Source organism: Manis pentadactyla, chromosome 19, assembly GCF_030020395.1.
Source record: "Manis pentadactyla isolate mManPen7 chromosome 19, mManPen7.hap1, whole genome shotgun sequence".
Taxonomy (NCBI): Eukaryota; Metazoa; Chordata; class Mammalia; order Pholidota; family Manidae; genus Manis; species Manis pentadactyla.
Window position 1 is genome coordinate 7,123,543 of NC_080037.1, and position 19,394 is coordinate 7,142,936.

The 19,394-nt window shown below is 47.1% G+C and overlaps 1 protein-coding gene and 1 long non-coding RNA gene across 4 annotated transcripts in view; one reads left to right on the plus strand and one right to left on the minus strand.

Annotated features, from left to right (window-relative positions):
• The window catches only part of SLAMF1 (signaling lymphocytic activation molecule family member 1), a 37,319-nt gene that overhangs the window by 1,024 nt on the left and 16,901 nt on the right, over positions 1 to 19,394 (plus strand). For both annotated transcript variants that reach the window (XM_036922741.2, XM_036922740.2), the window contains exons 2-3: positions 7,784 to 8,119; positions 9,969 to 10,253. In XM_036922741.2, coding sequence (XP_036778636.1) covers positions 7,784 to 8,119; positions 9,969 to 10,253 — 621 coding nt within the window. The remainder of the gene's footprint in view (positions 1 to 7,783; positions 8,120 to 9,968; positions 10,254 to 19,394) is intronic.
• LOC118930797 (uncharacterized) lies at positions 628 to 18,693 on the minus strand. 2 transcript variants are annotated; one of them, XR_005032175.2, is made up of 4 exons: positions 18,563 to 18,693; positions 17,096 to 17,993; positions 12,876 to 12,973; positions 628 to 720 (listed from the first exon to the last, which is right to left on the minus strand). It is a non-coding gene; the product is annotated as an uncharacterized LOC118930797 (long non-coding RNA). The 2 variants fall into 2 exon arrangements; XR_008994957.1 differs by lacking the exon at positions 628 to 720 and having other exon boundaries at positions 12,640 to 12,973.

Below are 19,394 nucleotides of genomic sequence, written 5' to 3' on the forward strand. Positions count from 1 at the left end.
TTTGCCTGCCTGTTTCAAAGAGGAAGGAACCTCACAAGTTCCTGGGCCCCTGGGCTCCAAGGCTCTCCCCCACCAACCCTAGTTTCCAAGGAAACGAGGCACTGGTCAGAGCTCTGGTTTGGTGTTGGGTTTGCACGGGTGTCCTTCTGGCAGAGACCCAGGCTAGGGATGAGCTGGAGGGATGGAGCTGTGGGATAAGATCTCTTCTACCAGTGGATCCTCACACCCACAAGCAGACAAACCAGAAACAGGGCTCAACAAGGAAGGGCCGCAGTGGGAAGGGAGGGTAGAAGTGAAAACTCCAGTCACTGCTTGAGGACAGATGGTGGCCACAGGGTGCTCATACTGGTGGTTACTTTCCTAGAAGAGAAGGTTCCAGGCAGCAAGATGGGGGAGAGGCCAGGATTTCTAGAACCCAGGGCTGGTTACAGTAAGTGGGAAATACAAATCGGGAACGCTGAAGGTCAGGGCAGGTCCAGCGGTAGGTAGGGCCAGACACACAGGAGCGTGTTAAGGGCTGGGCCCTGTCCATGTCTTTGTGGCTGGTGTTCCTCCAGAGGCAAGCTGCTCTTCTCTGTGCAGCAGGGTCAGGGCTATGAGAAAAGGTGTCTAACAAAGAGAAAGCCATGTAAGATGTGGCCTTCGGGCTCAGCACGGAGTGGGGTGAGAATCTCCTTTCTGCTTCGATGCCTCGGGACTTTGATCAGTGTGGGAGGCCTTCTGGCGTGGAAGCAGTGTCAGGGAAGGGGGGAAATCCTGAGGCTCTGGGTGTTTTGCGCTCGGGGTTTTCAAGACTGCAGATCCATTATGGACTTTCTCAGGAGAAACCCAGAGAGAAAGCGAGGGATGTCGGAGGGGCTGTGTATGGGATCTATGCTTTGCCGGACTCTGAATGAAGAGGCCCTTCCCTGACTCCAGGTTCCCTCAGAATCAGGCTTTCCAAGGTCTAGGGGGGAAATGAGTGAGCTCTGGGCTCAGAGAGCCCAACGGAACCACTTCAAGGCATCACAGGGAGAACCAAGCCTTCCAGGTGCACCCCATTTGTGACTCTACCATTTTAGAATTCTTCTTGGTGACACTAGGAGTGATGGGGCTGCACGGTGGGCTGGACTTCACACCTCTATGCTTGCTTGCCTGCCAGCCAGGCTGGCCCATGGTGTGTCGGGGGCTGCTGACAGCTGCCCCACGAAAGGCTGGAGATCACTGGTTAGTGAGAACAGCCCAGCCCTGTAGGGCGTGTCTAGCCAATCAGCAGTGGCCCCTTTCCTTGCATTCCATCTTCTCTGTAACAGGCACAAAACTTTTACAGTGTTTTTATTTTTAAACATGCACCCTTTTGTGAAACCCCAATAAAACCCAGACGGAAATGCTTTGCAAGTGGGACAGGTCAGCCATGACAGCTTCGCCCAACCAAGAAGCCTGATTCTTGTAAAGTCAGTACCCACTCCCCTTCACATCCCCGCTCAGCTCACCTCCCAATTCCCAGTCAGAATTGTAAAAATCAAAAAAGTCCACATGTCCCTCCCCACCCAAAAGTGAATTTTTCATTTCCCCCAATGTTTTTTTTTTTAAATACAGACTTTATTTTTAGAGCAGTTTTGGGCTCACAGCACAACGGATTGGAAGGTACAGAGACTTCCTCTATCCCCACATGTACACACCCTCCCCTTTACCAGCATCCCCCACCCGAGTGGTACATCTGTTACAACTGGTGAATCTACCCCAGTGGGATGTTTTTATTCCTCCAAGCAACTCTTCCAAGCAGGCGAGGGACAAGTGTGTGCTTCTAGACTTGGCCTAACCTTGTTTGTTCACTGGCTCATTCTGTCCCAAGATGTAGCTCTAGGAGCTTCTATTGCTCAAAAGCTTTAATACCAGGATAAATGCCATCACCTTCACTCTCTGCAGTGCCAGACTAGAAATCAGAATATCAGGGTGTCTGGTGTTAACTATGGAATGACTTTGGACAATCCTCATGATGTGGCAGGCACTGTTTGGGGACACATGATGTGGCAGGCCCTCTGTGAGGTGTAGGGGAAGCGGAATGAACAAGCACAGCTTCTTCCCAGAGCCTGACCCAGCGTCTGGACATGAGAGTCTACTCACAAATGTTGGTTGAATGAATAATAATAGTATGCACAACATATTTGCTATATATACCAGGCACTGTTCCAAGTGCTTTATGTGTATTATTCATTTAATTCTCATGCCAACCCTATGAGATATGTGTTATTATTGCAACCATTACAATTTTATAACAGAGGAAAGAGAGGCACAGGGTAGTTTAGCAATTTCTCTGTGGTCACAGAGCCTGACTTCAGAGGCCTCAATGAATACAACTGGAGAAGCTTACATTTAGGGAGCTGGTGGGGTACAGGGGGGAATGCTAAACCTTGTATCCAGGTCCTATGGTAAAAAGTAGAATATGCTATAAATAATTTAAGTATATGAGTTCATTTGAACTGAAATGAAATGAATTGAAGTATAGGAATTTTCAAAAGGTGAGAGAAGTTGATAAAAGTCATAGAAAGAAGTAGAGAGCATATGGAAGTCTTTGCTCTTGAATTTGGAAAGTGGATAGAAACTTCTTTCATTATGTTAGTTTCATTTAATGTTTTTGTTAACGAGTTTGTTTCTTGGAAGTGTATCCCACATACACCTATAAGACTGCAACAATACAAAAGGGTATAGAATGGGGACAGATCCCCCCCATACCTGTCACTGGAGGCAACTACTGTTGCAGGTTCTTGTGTGTCCTTCCAAATACATGCGTCTGGCAGGTTGCATTTTTATAGGTATTGAGGAGAGTATTCCAGACGAAGGCTCAAATGCACAGGTGAAATGTCGTGAGTGTTCAGGGGGTATGACAAGTGGTTTGCTTTCCCTGAATCCCAGGGTTCAAGGCTAGACACTTCCATCTCCTCACCTGACAAGCAGGGAGAAGGGTCCTCATCATTTCCCTCCTTCTTATACCTCTTAAGGATGTTGTAAAGCTAGAGCACAATGCATTCTGACTTCGGAGGGAGGAGACTTTAAACTCTGTCATTTGTTCATTCATTAATCTCATTCAGTTTTTTCATTCTCTTGAGCAATGAGGACTTATGAGTTTCTATTCTGTCCTAGGTAGGTGTTAGGCTTAAAAGTAAACAAAAGAGACATAGTCCCCACTTTTGGAAACTTATTATTGAGTAAGGTTGACAGGCATCAAACCAGAGTTAAAAGCGTGGGGAGTGACGGGAAGGAGCGATGCAAAATGCACTGGAAGCACATGGCAGGGAGCCTGAGTCTCGGCTGTGGGGCAGAGGCAGGACCCGTGGGAAGGAAGGAGTTTGCCAGGCAAATAAAGGTGGGTAGCAGGCTTCCAGGCTGGGCACGGGGAGTACAGACACTGTGAGATCGGAAGATCCAGCCGCATTAAGGGCAGGAATAGGAGGGTGGCTGGTGGGACTTAAAAAGGCAGCTCAGACAAGTCATTTGTTCTTTCTGGGCCCGGATTTGCCGTAAGAACTGGGAGGCCTTTAAGTCTGCCCCTTTTCTACCTGAAAGCAATGCTGTAGCAAGATGCTGCAGGCACCTGGGGGAGTTTCAGGGCAAAAAGAAGAAAGGCAGTCATTGGGTGGAATCCCATCTTGTGAAAGGGTTGGCGAAATGCTGCTGATTTCAGGAAAAGATCCATGGGCTCGTGTGAATCACTCTACTTTCTAAGTAGAATCACGCTCAAAGGAAAGTGAGTTGGTGTGAACAGCCACGAGTGTTTCCTCCAGACTGTTTGGGTAAACAGGAGCCGGCTGACTCACACCCACCGGAAAACACTCGTCAGGCAGGAGGACGTTTCAGGAGCAGGGGCTCTACCGGAAGGGTTTTATGAACCACTTTGAAGTCCCCACTGATTTTTCCACCCGTGCTTAGGCGGTGATAGTTTCTAGGGCCTCCTCCAGGCCGTGCCACTCACACACACCCGGTTGTTACATCATCCTTCATGTGGGGTGTGGAGTGTGAGGGTCTCTTCTGATGAGGTTTTGATTCCGCTCCCCACGACTGCGTGTGCGTAAATCACTCAGCCTGTCCTTCTCATCTACCCCTCCTTTTCTTTTCCTCTTTCCCCTCCTATTTTTTTTCATTTCCTTTAAATTAAAACCTTTTTAATTTGGCAAGGGGCTCTTCCCTTCCTTACCCTATATCCTCTCATCCCCCTCACTCCCCACCAATCACAGGTTCTAAAAGCACCCACGGTGTGAAGAGCCTGTTGACTTAGGTGTGGGGAATGGGCACGTGGGAGACCTAGAAGGGAGGAAGGTTATGGGCTGAGGATGGGAATCATTTCCAATCCTATTTTCTCTGTCTCAAAATTGGTCTAAAAAATCAATAGTATGATAGTGATTCTTAATCTTGTTTTGAATCTCAGACCCTTTAAGAGATGACCGAGGATTTGTGGGTGTGCTTCCAGGAAAATGTACATATGCTTATCTACCCAACTTTGTATAGATCATTTCAGGGGGCCTGCACACCATATGGTATTTCCATTTTCAGGTATGGTTCTAATTTTCTATCATCCCTTTATATGTAGAGGTTGAAATGCAGGGTTCAAGAGGCTATTCTGGACCTACTAGATTGTCTGGACAGTCAGGCATTCAGAAATGTGGCTGGAAGAAATGCCAACATGCTTCCCAATTATCTTGGTAAAAAACTCCAGCCCCAAACCCAACAGCCAGCATTCCTCATCTAGCGCATTAAGAACGGGGGAGAGCACTCTTGTTTTTTAAAATTAAAGTGTCATTGAGATGCAATCTCACATTGGTTTCAAATACACAACACAGCGGCTCAGCAGTTCCCCATGTTATGAAGTCCTCTCCCTCTAGCGGGGTCACGATCTATGAACGCAGGAAGATGTTACAGAATCACTGACTGTTCTCCGTGACAGTGCTGTTTTAAGAGTCCATATTTTATCAATATTTAGAAGAACAAATGTCTGATTGCCTTTCTCACTTTTCCTTAAAAATTATCAATCTCAACCACTCTAATCCTGATTTTAGCCCATGTAGACTGCTGCTTTTTTTTTTTTTTTTTCCCTTCAATCTCTTGATTTCTAACCTGATATTAGTTGGCGCCCTTTACAGGACAGCGTTGGGATTTCAAGACATTCTGATATGAAGAATATTTTGGCCATTTCACCCAATTTCTCAACAACCCATCTTAACCATAAGTCAATTGTGTCTTTTCTAAGTGGCTGTATTACTTAAGCAGTATTATTTTACTCCTCTGTCTTTCTTATCAGCTAGAACAATCTATGCTCTCTTTGACTCATGGACTTCTCTTTTCATGAACATTAGCTTATGATTAAGTTCAGTTACATACTGGGTAAAGGTCAATAAGAGAGATTTTAGTCAGGTAACCCAGCTTTCAGAATTCATAAATTGAACAGATAGCTTCCTACTACGGTAGATCCAAGGGACAGAACGGGGGACACAATGAAAGTCTCCCTCTCAAGGAGCTGGCATTCTAGTGGGGGAGAAAAACATAAAATTAGCATACAGTACCACAAAATGACAATATGACTGTGACAACTAGAGTAGGAAGGGGAATGCTAATTGGGGTAGGATGGTCAGAGCAGGTCTCTCTGAGGACATCATTTTTTTAGCAGAAACCTTAAATAAAGTGAGGGAATGAGCTATCCCAGTATGTAAGGGAAGAGATGTCCAGAGAGAGGGAGAACAGCAAACACAAAATATCTGAGATGAGAATGTTCTAGATGAGTGATGAACAGCTGGAACCAGTGTGGCCACAGGGTAGTGAGTGGAGAGGGCAGGAGATGGGGTTGGAGAGGTACCAGGGACTGCGTTCTTCAGAGCCTCTGAAGCCATAACAAGGACTATGGATTTTTATTCTATGGGTGCAAGGAAGCCCTGGAAGTTTGAAAGCAATAGAGACAAAATTGGAAACAGTAGAAAAGGATTATTTCCTGTCCGTTGTATGCATGTAGGGAGATTTGTTGGACGACAAGGACAGTGCCTGTGCTTGTGAGGATGGTGGTAGAAATGAGGGGGGTTCAAAGTCCTAGGACTCCAGACATGTTTTGAAGGCCAAACCAACAGGATTTGTTGATAGACTGAACACGGTATATGAGAGGAAGAAAGGAGTCAAGGCTGATTCCAGTGTTTTGGCTGAGAATTCGGGGGAGTTGTAATTGTTTGCAGGAGGGGCTGTGGAATCAAGTGTTTGTTTGATAAATTTTAGACGCCCTTTGGGCCTCCAAATACTGATCTGTGTAGGCAGTTTGGAGTACTGTGAAGGGTTTGGGTGGGAGATATATCTCAGTAAGCATTCCAGAAATATGTCAAACCATGCAACCTAATGAGTGTGGCTGGGAAAGAGGAGAGGTCTGAGTTTTGCTTCCTGGGATGCTCCAATATTTAGAGATCTTTAAAAGCAGAGGGTTCCAGTCAAGGAGGCTGAGAAGAGGCAGCCAATAAAATAGGAAGAAGACCAGGTATTCCCGGGGCCAGATGAAGACAGTGTTTTAAAGATGTAGTGATGCACTATGTCAAGTGCTCCTGAGAAAGCAAGATGAGGATGGAGAATTAACTTGGTATCGTGGAGTATAGAGTGACCTTGACAAGGGTGGTTCCAGTGAGTGGAGGGAAGAACGCTCGTTTGGAGCGGGTACAAGGAAAACATAGGTCAAGAAGTGGGGAAAGTTTAAACACATTAAAGGACTTTGCAACAAAGGAAAACAGAGAAATGGGGAGGCAGCTGGGGATGGACCTGGGATCAGGGGAGGAGTTTTTATGATAAAGGAAATTACATGTTGTATATTATGTGTTGATGGAAATAACATACCATCCCAGCAATAAAGCTGACAGTGCAAGAAGTGGGGGCAGTTTCAGGAGCAAAGCTCTGGAGTAGGGGAGGCTCCGTGAAGGCAGAGGCTGGCCTTCAGTGGGAGCCCGGATGATCCGTCCAAGCAGGCAGGTTGATTTGGTGGTGTAACAAATGCAAGTTCTCTCTCTGGTTCTTCTGCCTTTTCAGTGACATGAGAAGCAAGGTCGTCAGCTAAGGTTGTGGGTTTGAGGAGAGAGGAGGTGTGAAATAGTCATCGGTAGGATTCTTTACAGTGGTTTGAAAAGTTTTGGGGTTTTAAGTTGTTGTTGGCTCAGCTTTTTGGAAGAGAGATAAAATAATGTCCCTCCCTCAACATTATTAACTGTCTTACATTTTTTTGAAGAGCTAGGATTCCGCAGCTTGGGCGATGGGCTCCCGCCTCCTGGCCCCGCGTCCCTCTCCTCTGCTCGTCCCCCGCAGGGATGCCTCTGGAGCCTCCTGCCGTGATGGCTGCTGGGCTCGCGGGCTCAGTCACTTCCACGGCTCCCCATCCCGCACACTATGTACCCCATGGTGTTAAGCAGTCAGGTCAAGGAATTAACAGACCTGGATTCCAGTCCAGTTACTAGTTATGCGACTTTAGGGAAGTCATCTAACTTCTCTTAGATGCCTTAACTATAAATCTGAGATGGTCAAATTCCCTCTCAGATCAAAAACCACGTAGTGTCCTAGTTAGTCTCTGTAGCTCTGTCATAAGTAATTCTAAGATTCCCATTGGGGTTTTTGAAATATTGAGAATGTAGTGGGACACTCATGACAGGCCTTACAGACGACCAAGGACCTGGCGACCCCAGGGGTACCCCGAAAGGAAGAGGGAGCCTCTCGTCTGTCATTCCTGATCCACACCAGGATGTGATTCTCGAAGGCCTGCATAACGAGGGGCTGCTTCTCCTTCCTCCCACAGGCGAGGGCATGAACTGCCCGAAGGTCCTCGGGCAGTTGGGCAGCAGCGTGCTCCTGCCCCTGACATCTGAAGGGCTAAGTAAGATCATGAATAAGAGCATCCACGTCCTTGTCACAAGGGCAGAATCACCAGGAAACAGCGTCAAGAAGAAAATCGTGTCTATCTATTTGCCGGAAGGGGGCTCACCACCCTATCTGGAGGATGGCTATAAGTTTCATCTGGAAAAGCCGAGCCTGGAGATCGTCGAGAGCAAGAGGAAGGACGAGGCCTGGTACTTCATCACCCTGGAGGAAAACGTTTCAGTCCAGAGCCTGTGTGTGCAGCTGAAGCTCTATGGTAATGATGGTGGCTTCCCCCGCCCACGCCGGCCCCTCGCCCAGGATTTTAGGCCTCCCTCAGAAGCAAAGAGTATTTAGAATTGGGAGGAACTTGAAAGATCTTCTAGTCCAGGGCTATCTAGACTGTGCTTCAGGAAGAAGTTTTAGGGGTTCACATAATCTTTTGCCCAAATTGCCCGCTGATTAGCACTAGCTGCCCTCAACCCATTTCCCAGAGGAAAGGAGTCTAGCTGCCTGGGGATAGAGGGCCTGGACCTCAGGACTCTCAACTTGTAAATCAGGTTTTGTTTTGAAAAAAAGGTGGAGGTTTTTTTTTTCCGATTTTTAAAAAGTTTGAATACCACTGATCAAGCTTAACTTCTCTTTCATAGATGAGGACACATATCCAGAGGGGAGTGGTTGGCAGGTTACACACCTCTGTGTGGGTGGCTCCCCACTCTAGGGATCCTGGGAAAGGAGAGCTGAAACTCAGCCCCACACCACTCACCACACCCTGCGTCCTGCCATAGGATGGCATCTGCCTCTAGAAGAGGCGCGTTTTGCTCATTTAAGCAAAGGCTCTGGTTATAGAATCACTAGGCTGCAGAACTGAAACTAGAACCTAGGTCCGTCAAAATCCGAGGCCAGTTCTTCTTTGAACCTCTTTGCCCGTCTCTCTGGAATGCACCCAGTGTTTGTGTCTCTTGGCCCCAGAGGCTGCCTTCAATTCTCAGGAATCCTGACAGCCTTGTGGGCTTCTTACTTCTTCACAGTGACTTCCTTATTTCTGAAGATGGGATCCAGAGCTACACCCATGAACCCATCATCTCTTTGAAATCCTCACATACTACAGGAGGGACAGCAATGTCCTCCCTGCCCATCCCCTGCCCCTAGCACTCCTTTTCTTCCAGGCAGTGTGTATAGTTCCCACAGCCCTGCACCAGGAACCAGGGAATTCTGATCCTGCCAATAGTGGCCCTGGGGCAAGGCTGCTGTGAGCACAGAGACCGCACATCACCATTGTCTTTCTCATATCCTGTCACATTTTGTGATTAAATTCCTACTTTGGAAAATAGGGTCTGTGCAGCCATGGTATTCTTCTCAAGTCAAGGAAAGAGATTGGATTTTGGAGTCAGACAGACCTAGGTTCAGATCTCAACTTGGCTGCTTAGGAGCTGAGTGACATTATGTCAGACACCCCACCTCTCTGGGACTCAGTTTCCTCATCCATAAAATGGGAATAATTATAAGTAGGGTTATAATTGGTGAGGAAGTCATTGAGAAGATGAAAGAATATGATGAATGTGAAATTCCAGAATTGTGGCTTTCCTATAGTAGTTGCTAAATAAATAAAACTTTCCCCTTTACCTTGCCTATTTCATGGCATTAGAGTGAGATAGGTTAGGTGCACTAAAGCACTGGCCCTACACACACATGTGCATGCACACACACACACACACACACACACACTGTATAGATAAAATCCCACCAATAAAAGTCATGCCTTTTGGTCTTGGAGGTAATACTTCAGCCAATGACAATTAAAGCCTGTGGGGGGATCAGTTGACAGCAAACTCTACAAATGGGAGAGCAGTTTAGGTCAGGTGCGGGCAAGAGGAGCCCCAACAGCATTGGTGGGACGGGACCAAAAGACCGTCTTCTCTATTTTATCCTGGGATGGTCCTGGGAAGCAGTGCAGGGGGAGAGGGATGGAGCGAAGCACCAGGTCTCCAACAGGAGTAAGTCACACCGCAGACCCACAGGGAGGGAAAATACCGTTAGGCTGCATTTTCTTTGAACAAAATGTTCAAGTCAGAATTCCAGGGGGTTCACTTCAGTGATGGCTTCTTTCCTCCCCCTCCTGACAGAGCAGGTCTCCACTCCAGAAATTAAGGTGTTGAACTGGACGCAGCAGAATGGGAACTGCAGCCTGACGCTGGCCTGCGTGGCAGAGAAGGGGGACCACGTAGCTTACAGCTGGAGCGAGGAGGCGGACAGTCACCCGCTGAGTCCAGCTGATGGCTCCCACCTCCTTGCCCTCACCCTCGGCCCCCAGCATGCCAACAGTGTCTACGTCTGCACCGCGAGCAACCCCGTCAGCAACCGCTCCCAGACCTTCGTCCCGCAGTCCCGCTGCAGGCTAGACCCCTCAGGTGAGTGCCCTGGCGGTGGCTAGCGGGCCACGGTAATGACATGGGTCGGTCCCCCCCTGCGCTTCCACAGCCGCGGCCCTCATCTTCGTAACAGCACTGTACATTTTCTCTACAGTTTATAAAACAGCCCTCCCATGAGCATTCCGGGAGAGCCTTTTGTTCATAATGACCAGAGTGGCGTTATTAGGCTCACGTCCCAGTTGAGGAAACCAATGAGAAATGATGGAGCCAGGCCCCCCAGCCCAGGTCTCCAGGCTGTGTCCAGGGGGAAGGGAGAGCAGGTGGCCAGTCCTGACCCCCAAAGCGGGGCCCCACTGGTGGTGGGACAGCTCTACGTCATCAGTCAGTACTTAGCCGCCACTCACGCTGTGGGAGACTAGGAATAGGTACGATACATGACGTCTGCTCTCCAGCAACGTGTTGTCAAGATTACTGAGTTCAGTAATGAAAAGCAAGATATAATGAGGGGACCATTTGTGGAATGGCCTGTGAATCCCATAGCAGGTCAGAGGACCAGGGGCTCCTCTCTCGGACTAAAAACCAGACTAGAAGTGTGGGAATAACGATAAATCATATAGCGCTCTGTTATAGACAAAGCACTTTCAGCTGTATAATCTCTTTTACTCCTCACAATAACCTTATTGGGTAAATGATAGTATCATCCTCATTTTACATGCGAGGAAATTGAAGCTCATAGCATTTAAGGACCCTCCTCAAATGTCTTCAACTTATAAGTAGGGTCAGGATGGAACTCTAGATCTTTTGACAGGTCTTTCTCTAGAAAGAAAAACATCATTATTATTCTGTTATCAAAAGGAAGGAAGGGCTGATTAAGTAAGCCCATCTAATGACATGAGGTTGGAAACAGGAGAGACCACCGGCGCTATTTGCTCACAGATCCTGTGTCCGTCCTCAGGTAGGATCAGGGTGCTAGCTCTGCAAGGCGTTACTTATGCCCTGACATCCTCCTCTCCGTGTCCACTGGGGGGAAGTAGGGTCATTCCAAGGAGACTTCTCCCTACACCAGACTTGATGTCTGTGTGGAGGGCTTTTACAGATAACCAGGGATGGGTGAGACAGGGAAATCCAGCCAGGTTATGCCCTTCAGCATAGCACTTGTAGTAAGAGACTCCCCCGAGGTATTCCCAGATGCACTGCTGGGAAAATCCCACCTGGCCTCCAGCCCGCATCTGAGAATTCCTTGGTGGACCTAACCCACCGCCTGTTGCCTCCCCCAGCCATCCATTCACAGCAGTCAACCACCCGTCCACCTGCTAGATGTGTCTGGCTGCTTGCCCACCTTGCACACAAACCACATTCAGAGGCCGTCGCCCAGTCCAGACCTCTCTCCTTGCTCACAGTTATTCAGAACATGCTGGTGGGACCAAGAAAACAGTGCTGCATAGTTCAGAGTTTACAGCATGTGGCCCTAGGGGTCCTCGATCCATTGCTCCCCTTTTTACTTGCAAAGTCATTTAGCCTAAGACTCAGATTCTTTATCTAAAATAATAACAACCTGTAGATCTTTGTTGCTCACTATGTGCCTGTTCTGTGGCACCTCATTTAATACAGCAACCTAACAGGATGAGTATCTCCACTGTACAGATAAGGAAATGAAGAAGGAAAGGTCACACACAGAGCAAGTGGCAGAGCTGACCTGTCTGATATTGGAATCCTCATAAGTACTAGTGGCAGGGATAATGCACTTAAAATGCCTTATAAGCCAAAATAAATATGTGGGTTTTTTTTTCTTGGGGCTAAAGAAGCAGTACCCCTCACCCCCACATAGCCCTCTCCAGGTATAGCAAATCAGAGTAATGTTTTTCACTCTCCTGTCTCAAAAGAGAGGGAGAAATCTCCCAATGCTCCTCAATATGGTTTAACAAGAACTTGATCAGTACCTTCCAAAGTCTTGGTAGGCCACAAAGCTTATGCTAGGGGTACTTGGCTCAGGACATTCTAAAGAAACATGTGGGGATGCTCTTACCCATCTAATACACTTTGAGGATCAAGTATGCACAAGTGTGAGCAGGTTTACCATGTCTGGAGCAGGTTCTCATGAAGGGTGGAGGGACAAGGAGCAGCATAAATATGGCACCATGGGACAGCCCTGCTAGGATCTCAGCTCAGTCACTGGGGGAACCAGGTGGCATGGGCCTGTTTCATCATTGTAAAATTCAAAGGGTGAGCCAGTGAAGTTCTTTCTAGAGTCGATATTCTGTGATTCAGTTTGTGTGTACATTAATAAGAAATGTTAATAAAGGGTTACCAGGGTGTATTCATTTGCTAGACTGTTACAACAAAATGCCACAAACTGGGGGCTTAAACATCCGAAATGTATTGTCTCATAGTTTTGGAGTCTGGAAGTCTGAAATCAAGGTGTGGACAGGGTGGGTCATCCTGAGGGCTGGAGGGAGGGATCTGTCCCAGGCCCCTGTCCCTGGCGCGTATTTGGCCGTCTTCTCCCAGAGCTTCTTCGCATCGTCATCCCTCTACATGTATCTCCACCCAAATCTCCCCTCCTTATAAGAACACCAGTCATGACCTGTAATTAGTTTGCTGGGGCTACGTAACAGAATACCACGGAGTAGGGGCTACAATAACAGAAAGTAATTTTCTCACAATTTTGGAGGCTGGAATCCAGGCCTTCTCAGCGTGTCTTCACGTGGCCTATCTGTGCACGTGTCCCTGGTGGCTCTGTGTGTCCAGATTTCCTCTTCCTATAAGGACACCAATAAGGTTAGATTTGGGACCACCCTAATGGCTTCCTTTTAACTTAATCACCTCTTTTAAGACCCTGTTATCAAATACAGTCACATTCTGAGGTACTGGGGTTTAGGGCTTCAACATATGAATTTGGGAGGGGACACAATTCAGCCCATAACACCATCCTAAAATGACCTTATGTTAACATGATTATCTCTGCAAAGACTCTATCTCCAAATAAGGTCACATTCTAAGGACTTCAACATATGAATTTTGGGGGAAACACAATTCAACCCATAACACCAGTAGAGAGCCCCTCCCTAACCCACAGGGATGGGAAACCATAGGGCATCAGAACTAGATCACACAGCTTGTTTGCAGCATGACTGTCCCAGGATGCCAGGTTGCCTAAATATGGAAAACATAGTTTTATTCGTTTATTGATTTGTGTTTGCAAACAAATATTATGAATTCTTAAAATACTGTGCTTAGTTCAGCAAAACATAGGTTGAGGTTCTACTATGTTCCAACCTTGTGCTAGGGGCTGAGTACCCAAGACAAAAAAAGGAAATGGTCCTTGCCCTTCAGGAAGGAGAGAGTTCTATAAATATTTAACTATTGTAGATTGTGTGGTGTGAGCGATGCAAAACCGAAGTATGTGCAAGATGACAAAGAGGAGAGAATGACTGACCCTGTCTCCTGGAGTCAGGGAGAGCATCACAGAGCATGTGACCTAATTCGGGTTTTGAGAAATAAATAGAAATTACCCAAGCAGCTAAAAGGAAGATATTCCAGGCAGGGGGAAAGCAGATACAGTATTATCTTGTTCTGTACTATCCCATAAGTGATGGGAACTAGTAGCGATTTAGACAGAGTAACACGATCAGCTCTGCATATCCAGAGAAAGTTCAGCGGAGTGGAGAATAAACGAGGTGGGGAAAAGGCAGAAGAAAGAGAAACCAGCTCTGGGGAAGGGCCATTGCTGCAGTGATCCGTCCAGACATGACGAGGCCGGGACCGAAGTAGTGACAGTTTAGCAAGGACTTCATACAAGGGAAATCCCAGCCTTGGGATAAAGTGGTGAGGTCTGAGGGTGTATTAGAGGTCCCTTCACCATCTACAATGAGGACAGTGATTTGAAGACATTTTGTACCTCTGTTAATGGAAACTCCAAGTGGTTAATGATGTGATGAGGCCAAAGTGTATGATGTCAACACTGTCTCTTGTCAGGACTCACTTACACTGCACAAGGACATATTTGTTTCTTGAAATCTTTTTTTCTAATGACATCTGTCCAGCCTCTCAGTCACATAATCATCCTTATTCCAATTTCTATCACAGTGTTTTATAGTAAGAAACACTTTAATGTCTATTGTTATGAAGCATCTTTAGTGCAAAGTCCAAATCCTGGAGTGCTACCAAGTACTCTCACAAGGTCATGCAAAGCAAGTTGATGTAGGTCAATACTGGACAGCATGTGACCTGCTGCCATCCTTCATGACCATGTTCTGAAATAGTTATGTCCGTGTTAGAAGGAATAATATGAAACTTCAAATAATTCAACTAAAAGGGAAGGTCCCTGGGAGCTCATCTTAAAAAGAAGACCTTTTTCAGTAGATTAGCAAAAAGCTGTCTCAGCAAGCCTGGGTTAGATCAGTGCAAGGAAAAGCTGACACTTGCCAGTAAGCCCAGGGGCTCCCCCTTTCTAATAAACCCATTTCTTCAGACAGGGTGACTCCCTGTGACTTCAGACAGTGACTCCCATTGTTACAGAGTCACCTAAATATTCCATGCACAGAGGTAGGTCCCTCTCCATGGTGCTCCCAGTCCAGGAAGTGTGCCAGTAGAGAAAGGATGGACCCTGGGCACTTCTCATGGGCCAGAGCTTGTCATGGCCACACCTGCTACAGGGGGAGCTGAGAAAGGTAGTCCTAGCTGGGCAGCTATGTGACTGGACAAGACTTGCGTTGCCTTGGGGGAATGGGGGCAGCTGGCACTAGGGGCCCTATTAGTAGCCTCTGCAACACCATCCTGGGTGGGATAAGCAGGTGTATGGGATTTTTCTGGAAGCTGTGAACTCTAAAAATTTCTACTCAGATGGTCCCAGATCTTATATTAGAACCGTTGACCCTTGAACAAGGGATTGGGGCACCGCCAACTCCCAGTCAGTTGAAAATCGGCATATAACTTTTAATTTCCCCAAAACTTAACTACTAAAAGCCTACTGTTCACCAGAAGCCTTACTGATAACATAATCTATTAACACATATTTTGTGTATGTATTATATGATGTATTCTGACAAGAAAGTAAGCTAGAGGAAAGAAACTGTTTTTCCAAATTGTTGCAAGTCACCAAAAATTTTTCCAATACATTTATTGAAAAAAAATCCACGTATAAGTGGACCTGCGCCGTTCAAACCCGTGTTCTTCAGGGTTAACTGTATATAGTTAGCCTGCATCTTTCCCCCACCCCCAATTCTGAGTGGAAACCACTATCAACAAGAAGGTATCTCGTGGTGGTTGACTTCTTCAAGTAGATGTGCCCCGTGCAGGCAGCCTTGTTGACAGAACCACATGAAAGGCAGGAAAGAGACCTGGTGCACCCAGACCGTTACATTAGCATCTCAGTATCTCCTGGGGTGGACTACATGAGCTTCTCAGATTCTTTCTTGTTTCCTTCTTTATCTCCCCGAAAGAAGAAGATAATGCACTAGAGATCTCAAGCAGCCTCTTCAGCTACTTCTAAGAGGCTGCAGGGGGAAAGAAACCCCTCCTGTTTAGGAATGTTTAGATAGGGTTTCTTCGTGCAGGAAGAATGGGGCTGGTAAACGGTCTGACTTTTGAGCGTCGCCATCCTGAGGGGCCCCACCACATGACTGAGGAAGAGGGAGAGCAGGAGTCTCTGCCACAGGAAATGGTGGTTTGAGAACGGGAACGCAGGTGATGCAGAGAGCACGGACATACACTTTTTTCTTGGTTCCATTTTGCTATTATAAAGCATATGCCAAGTAGGTCATTGTTGGTTCTCTTTGATTCCTACCTTGGGCCATTCAGAAGGTGACTCTGCGTTGCTCTGAGACCTTCTTATATTTAGCGATCGATAATTCATACAAACGGATGGGTGACTGCTTTCTTGCAGCTTCGCTCTGTGGCTGCTAATTTAATCTAACTTAGCTCATCATGCACGTATGGCGTGTCCCCCTGCCCTATATTGTATCAGGTGGAATGAAGGATGCAAATAAAGCATAAGGTACAGGGTCTACCTCCAAGATATTTACAGTCTAGGTGGGACTTCCGTGCCTAACTAGGTGGGAAAATAATATCATGGTAAGAAACCCCTACTGGGATTCTATGGAAGGAACAGTACTTGTTTAGAAGAGCACCTTAATACATGCTGCGGGCAGAGGGCGAGACATCCCACCCCCTTAGAGAAGCCGGCTGGGGGTTGGATGGTTCTGAGAAACAGGGAAGATGTACCTTGTGCAGATACAGGGAGAGAAAGAGAGGGGCTGAGCTATGAGATGGTGGAAAGCTCTCTGGTTCACGATGGACTCAACATCCTGTGACCCTTCAAATCTTCAGTAGAGGACTCATACCCACAAAATTCTTGGCATAGGGTTATTTTTTCTTTTTGTCTTTGTGGAAACTGGTGAAGGGACTGGACCTTGCACCCAGGACAGCCCGGACTAGAGCAAGTAGAGCTGCTATAGCAAAGACTTGGAGGACCATGGAAAGTTATTCCCCAAAATCACAGGTAACCTGATCCCAACAAGCTATAAAGGTAGCATTTTGTCCATATTTATCCAAATTCCCAAGGGCATCAAGTCCCTGACATTTAGTTTCCATATAAATACCATACTTAGATCATAGTACCAAATAGCTGAGCCCCAAACATGAAAATACTTGGGCCTGCTCGGTAGATCGGGAAACTAAGTCATAAGCAAACAGGATAGGACTGAAGGGACTCCCCTGGACTTGACACCAGACCTCTCTCCTTGTCTTACCAATCAACCAACAAGAATTTACCGAGGATCTGTTAGGTGCCACAATTGTTGAGAGAGCTGCAAAGGAGCAGAAGGAGAGGCGCGCAGCCAGTTGGGGAACAGAGGCCAGTGGGAGGAGTGGACACGACTCACCACGTGCTGGATTCCAGGCTGCGCTCCTGGCACTCACATAGGTCACTTTGCCGGTCCTTCAGGACAACTCTGAACTGGATATTGTCATGCTCATGTTGTGGATAAGGAAACTGAGGCCCCAAAGGGTATGAGCAGCCTGACTGAGGTCAGAGGTCGGAGAGCTATCAAGTGGTAGACCCAGAATGTGAACCCATCTGTCTGGCTCCAAGTGCCCTCTCTGAAAATGGTCTCCACAGCAGAGGTGAAGTCAGAACTCAGGTTCTAAGATGAGTGGCGTAGACCAGGGGAGTTCGAGGGCGAGGAAAGAGTGAGAGCAGGAGTGGTCAGGAAAAGTGACCCAGAGGATGGACGACTGGCCTGCTGGGCAGCTAAAGGTGCGGCAGAGGAAAGGTAGGGGGCGGTGCATGGGGGCAAGAACGAGCAGGCATGGCATGGAGGATGGCAAAGGCCCAAGTTGGCACCTCAGTGGGCTTTTGACTCCCAGGGTCGCCCAAGGCATCCTGACCCACCACCGCTTTCCTTGCGGGGGCCCCACTTCCACAGGCTAAGCCACAAATCATGAAGTCTGCAGCCCTCGTCTGGCCCGGCTCAGCTTCACATTCTCTGTGACTCAGGTGCACTTGTGTGAGTCAGTTTCCTCAACAGGAAGTCAGTGAGCTGGCTGGGAGAACCCAGTGAGCTGGGTGAGATGCTCAGTGCCCGCCAGGGGCCATGGTCTGTGGTGCTGTAACCTGAATCCTCTGATAGATTAGTATTCCTCTGCATCTAAAGGCCAGGAGAAAAATAAGGGCTTATGAAACATCCTGCAGGACTGTAGCCCGGTTGCCTGGCAGATCTGGCTGGACCAGCAGAAGCTGGTCGTTTACGTCATAGGACAAGCTTTCATCTTCCTGAGACCCTGGAAAAGAAAGAGAGGGCTGGTGTTATTATGTGCTCTGGGCCCCACTCGTTTTTAGTTTATGCGTGTAGGGGTACAGCAGAGCTGTGAGCAATGAGCATGGGGCACAGGGGGCAGGGAAAAGGCTCACTTGGCAGGCACTGCAAATGCAGTTTTAAATCATCTGCTGTTTTCTAGTTTTAGAAGCACCACCTTGTTTGTTGATTTTATTTTATTTATTTTTATTGATGAATTTATTGTATTTAATTTATCTTAAAATGATTTAGATGGTTGGAAGTGTTTGTTCTTAAATTAACTATTGTTTTAGAAGGTCCCAAAATACATGAGGGAAGAAGGAAGAAGAAATAGACTCAAACTAGTGAGCACTGCTAGAACAGTTCTCCAGGTCAGGTCCAGGGGCTAATGAAATGAGGTGGCGTCTAGGCTGCCCGCTCTGCTTATGTTCAGATTTGGGAGCTTTCTATATGAGTCCCTGGTATCTGCAACATCAGCTCTGAATGATCTATTTCTCTTTCACTCTCTTTCTCTCTCACACACACACCCGAATGCAGAGTTCACAGCAACCATACCATTCAGAGGGAGTTGCTCATGGGGCATCTCCGTCTTCTGCAGTGGCTCTGGGCTAGAATTTCATGCTTTTTATAAATTCAGGAGTCTTCTTACAACTCTCTGCTTGCCCCCCAGCTGTTTGCTCAGGTCACCTGACTGCAGACTGAAGTTGGGATCTGACGTTGGGTTAAAGCACATTGCATTTTGGGAAGAGATTCTATAATCAAGATGTTCACGAAGTCAGTCCAGTGAGATTCTGTGGGATAACGATGTGTGAAAGGTCTGAGGAAGAAGAAGAGAGAATCCTTTCAAACCCAGGAAGCAACTCTTGGTCAGCTATCAGGCTGAAGACCCACTTGGACCTTGGTGGGATGCCTTTTATCAATTCACTGAGACTTCAATCTGTATCTTTGGTCAACTGTGAAAACATCTGACTTGTGCCTCTAAGCACTCTGCCCCTTTGTGACAGACCTGTGCCTTCTTTACAACTTCTTCCAAAAATATCCATCACAGGTTCAACCACAAACTGGCTGATTCCATAATCATCCTTATAAGTTGCCTTTACATTAGTGTTTTCAGCTGCTATATTACCCTGTTAGAACCTTAATGCTATTACTTAAAGCCCCAGTGCCTCAGGCAGACCCCCACTGTTCCTCACCCTGGTGTGACCTACCCCAAGTCCATAGCCTCTCTGAGTCCAAGAAGTCTGTCTTCAGCATTCAGCCATGTTTCCACCCCTAGGCCAAGCTCTAGTTCTTGAGCATCTCTGCACCTGCTTCCTTATCCACAAAATGGGGGTAATGAGGGTTCCTACCTCATAGGCCTGTTGTGAGGATCTAATACATTAGTATA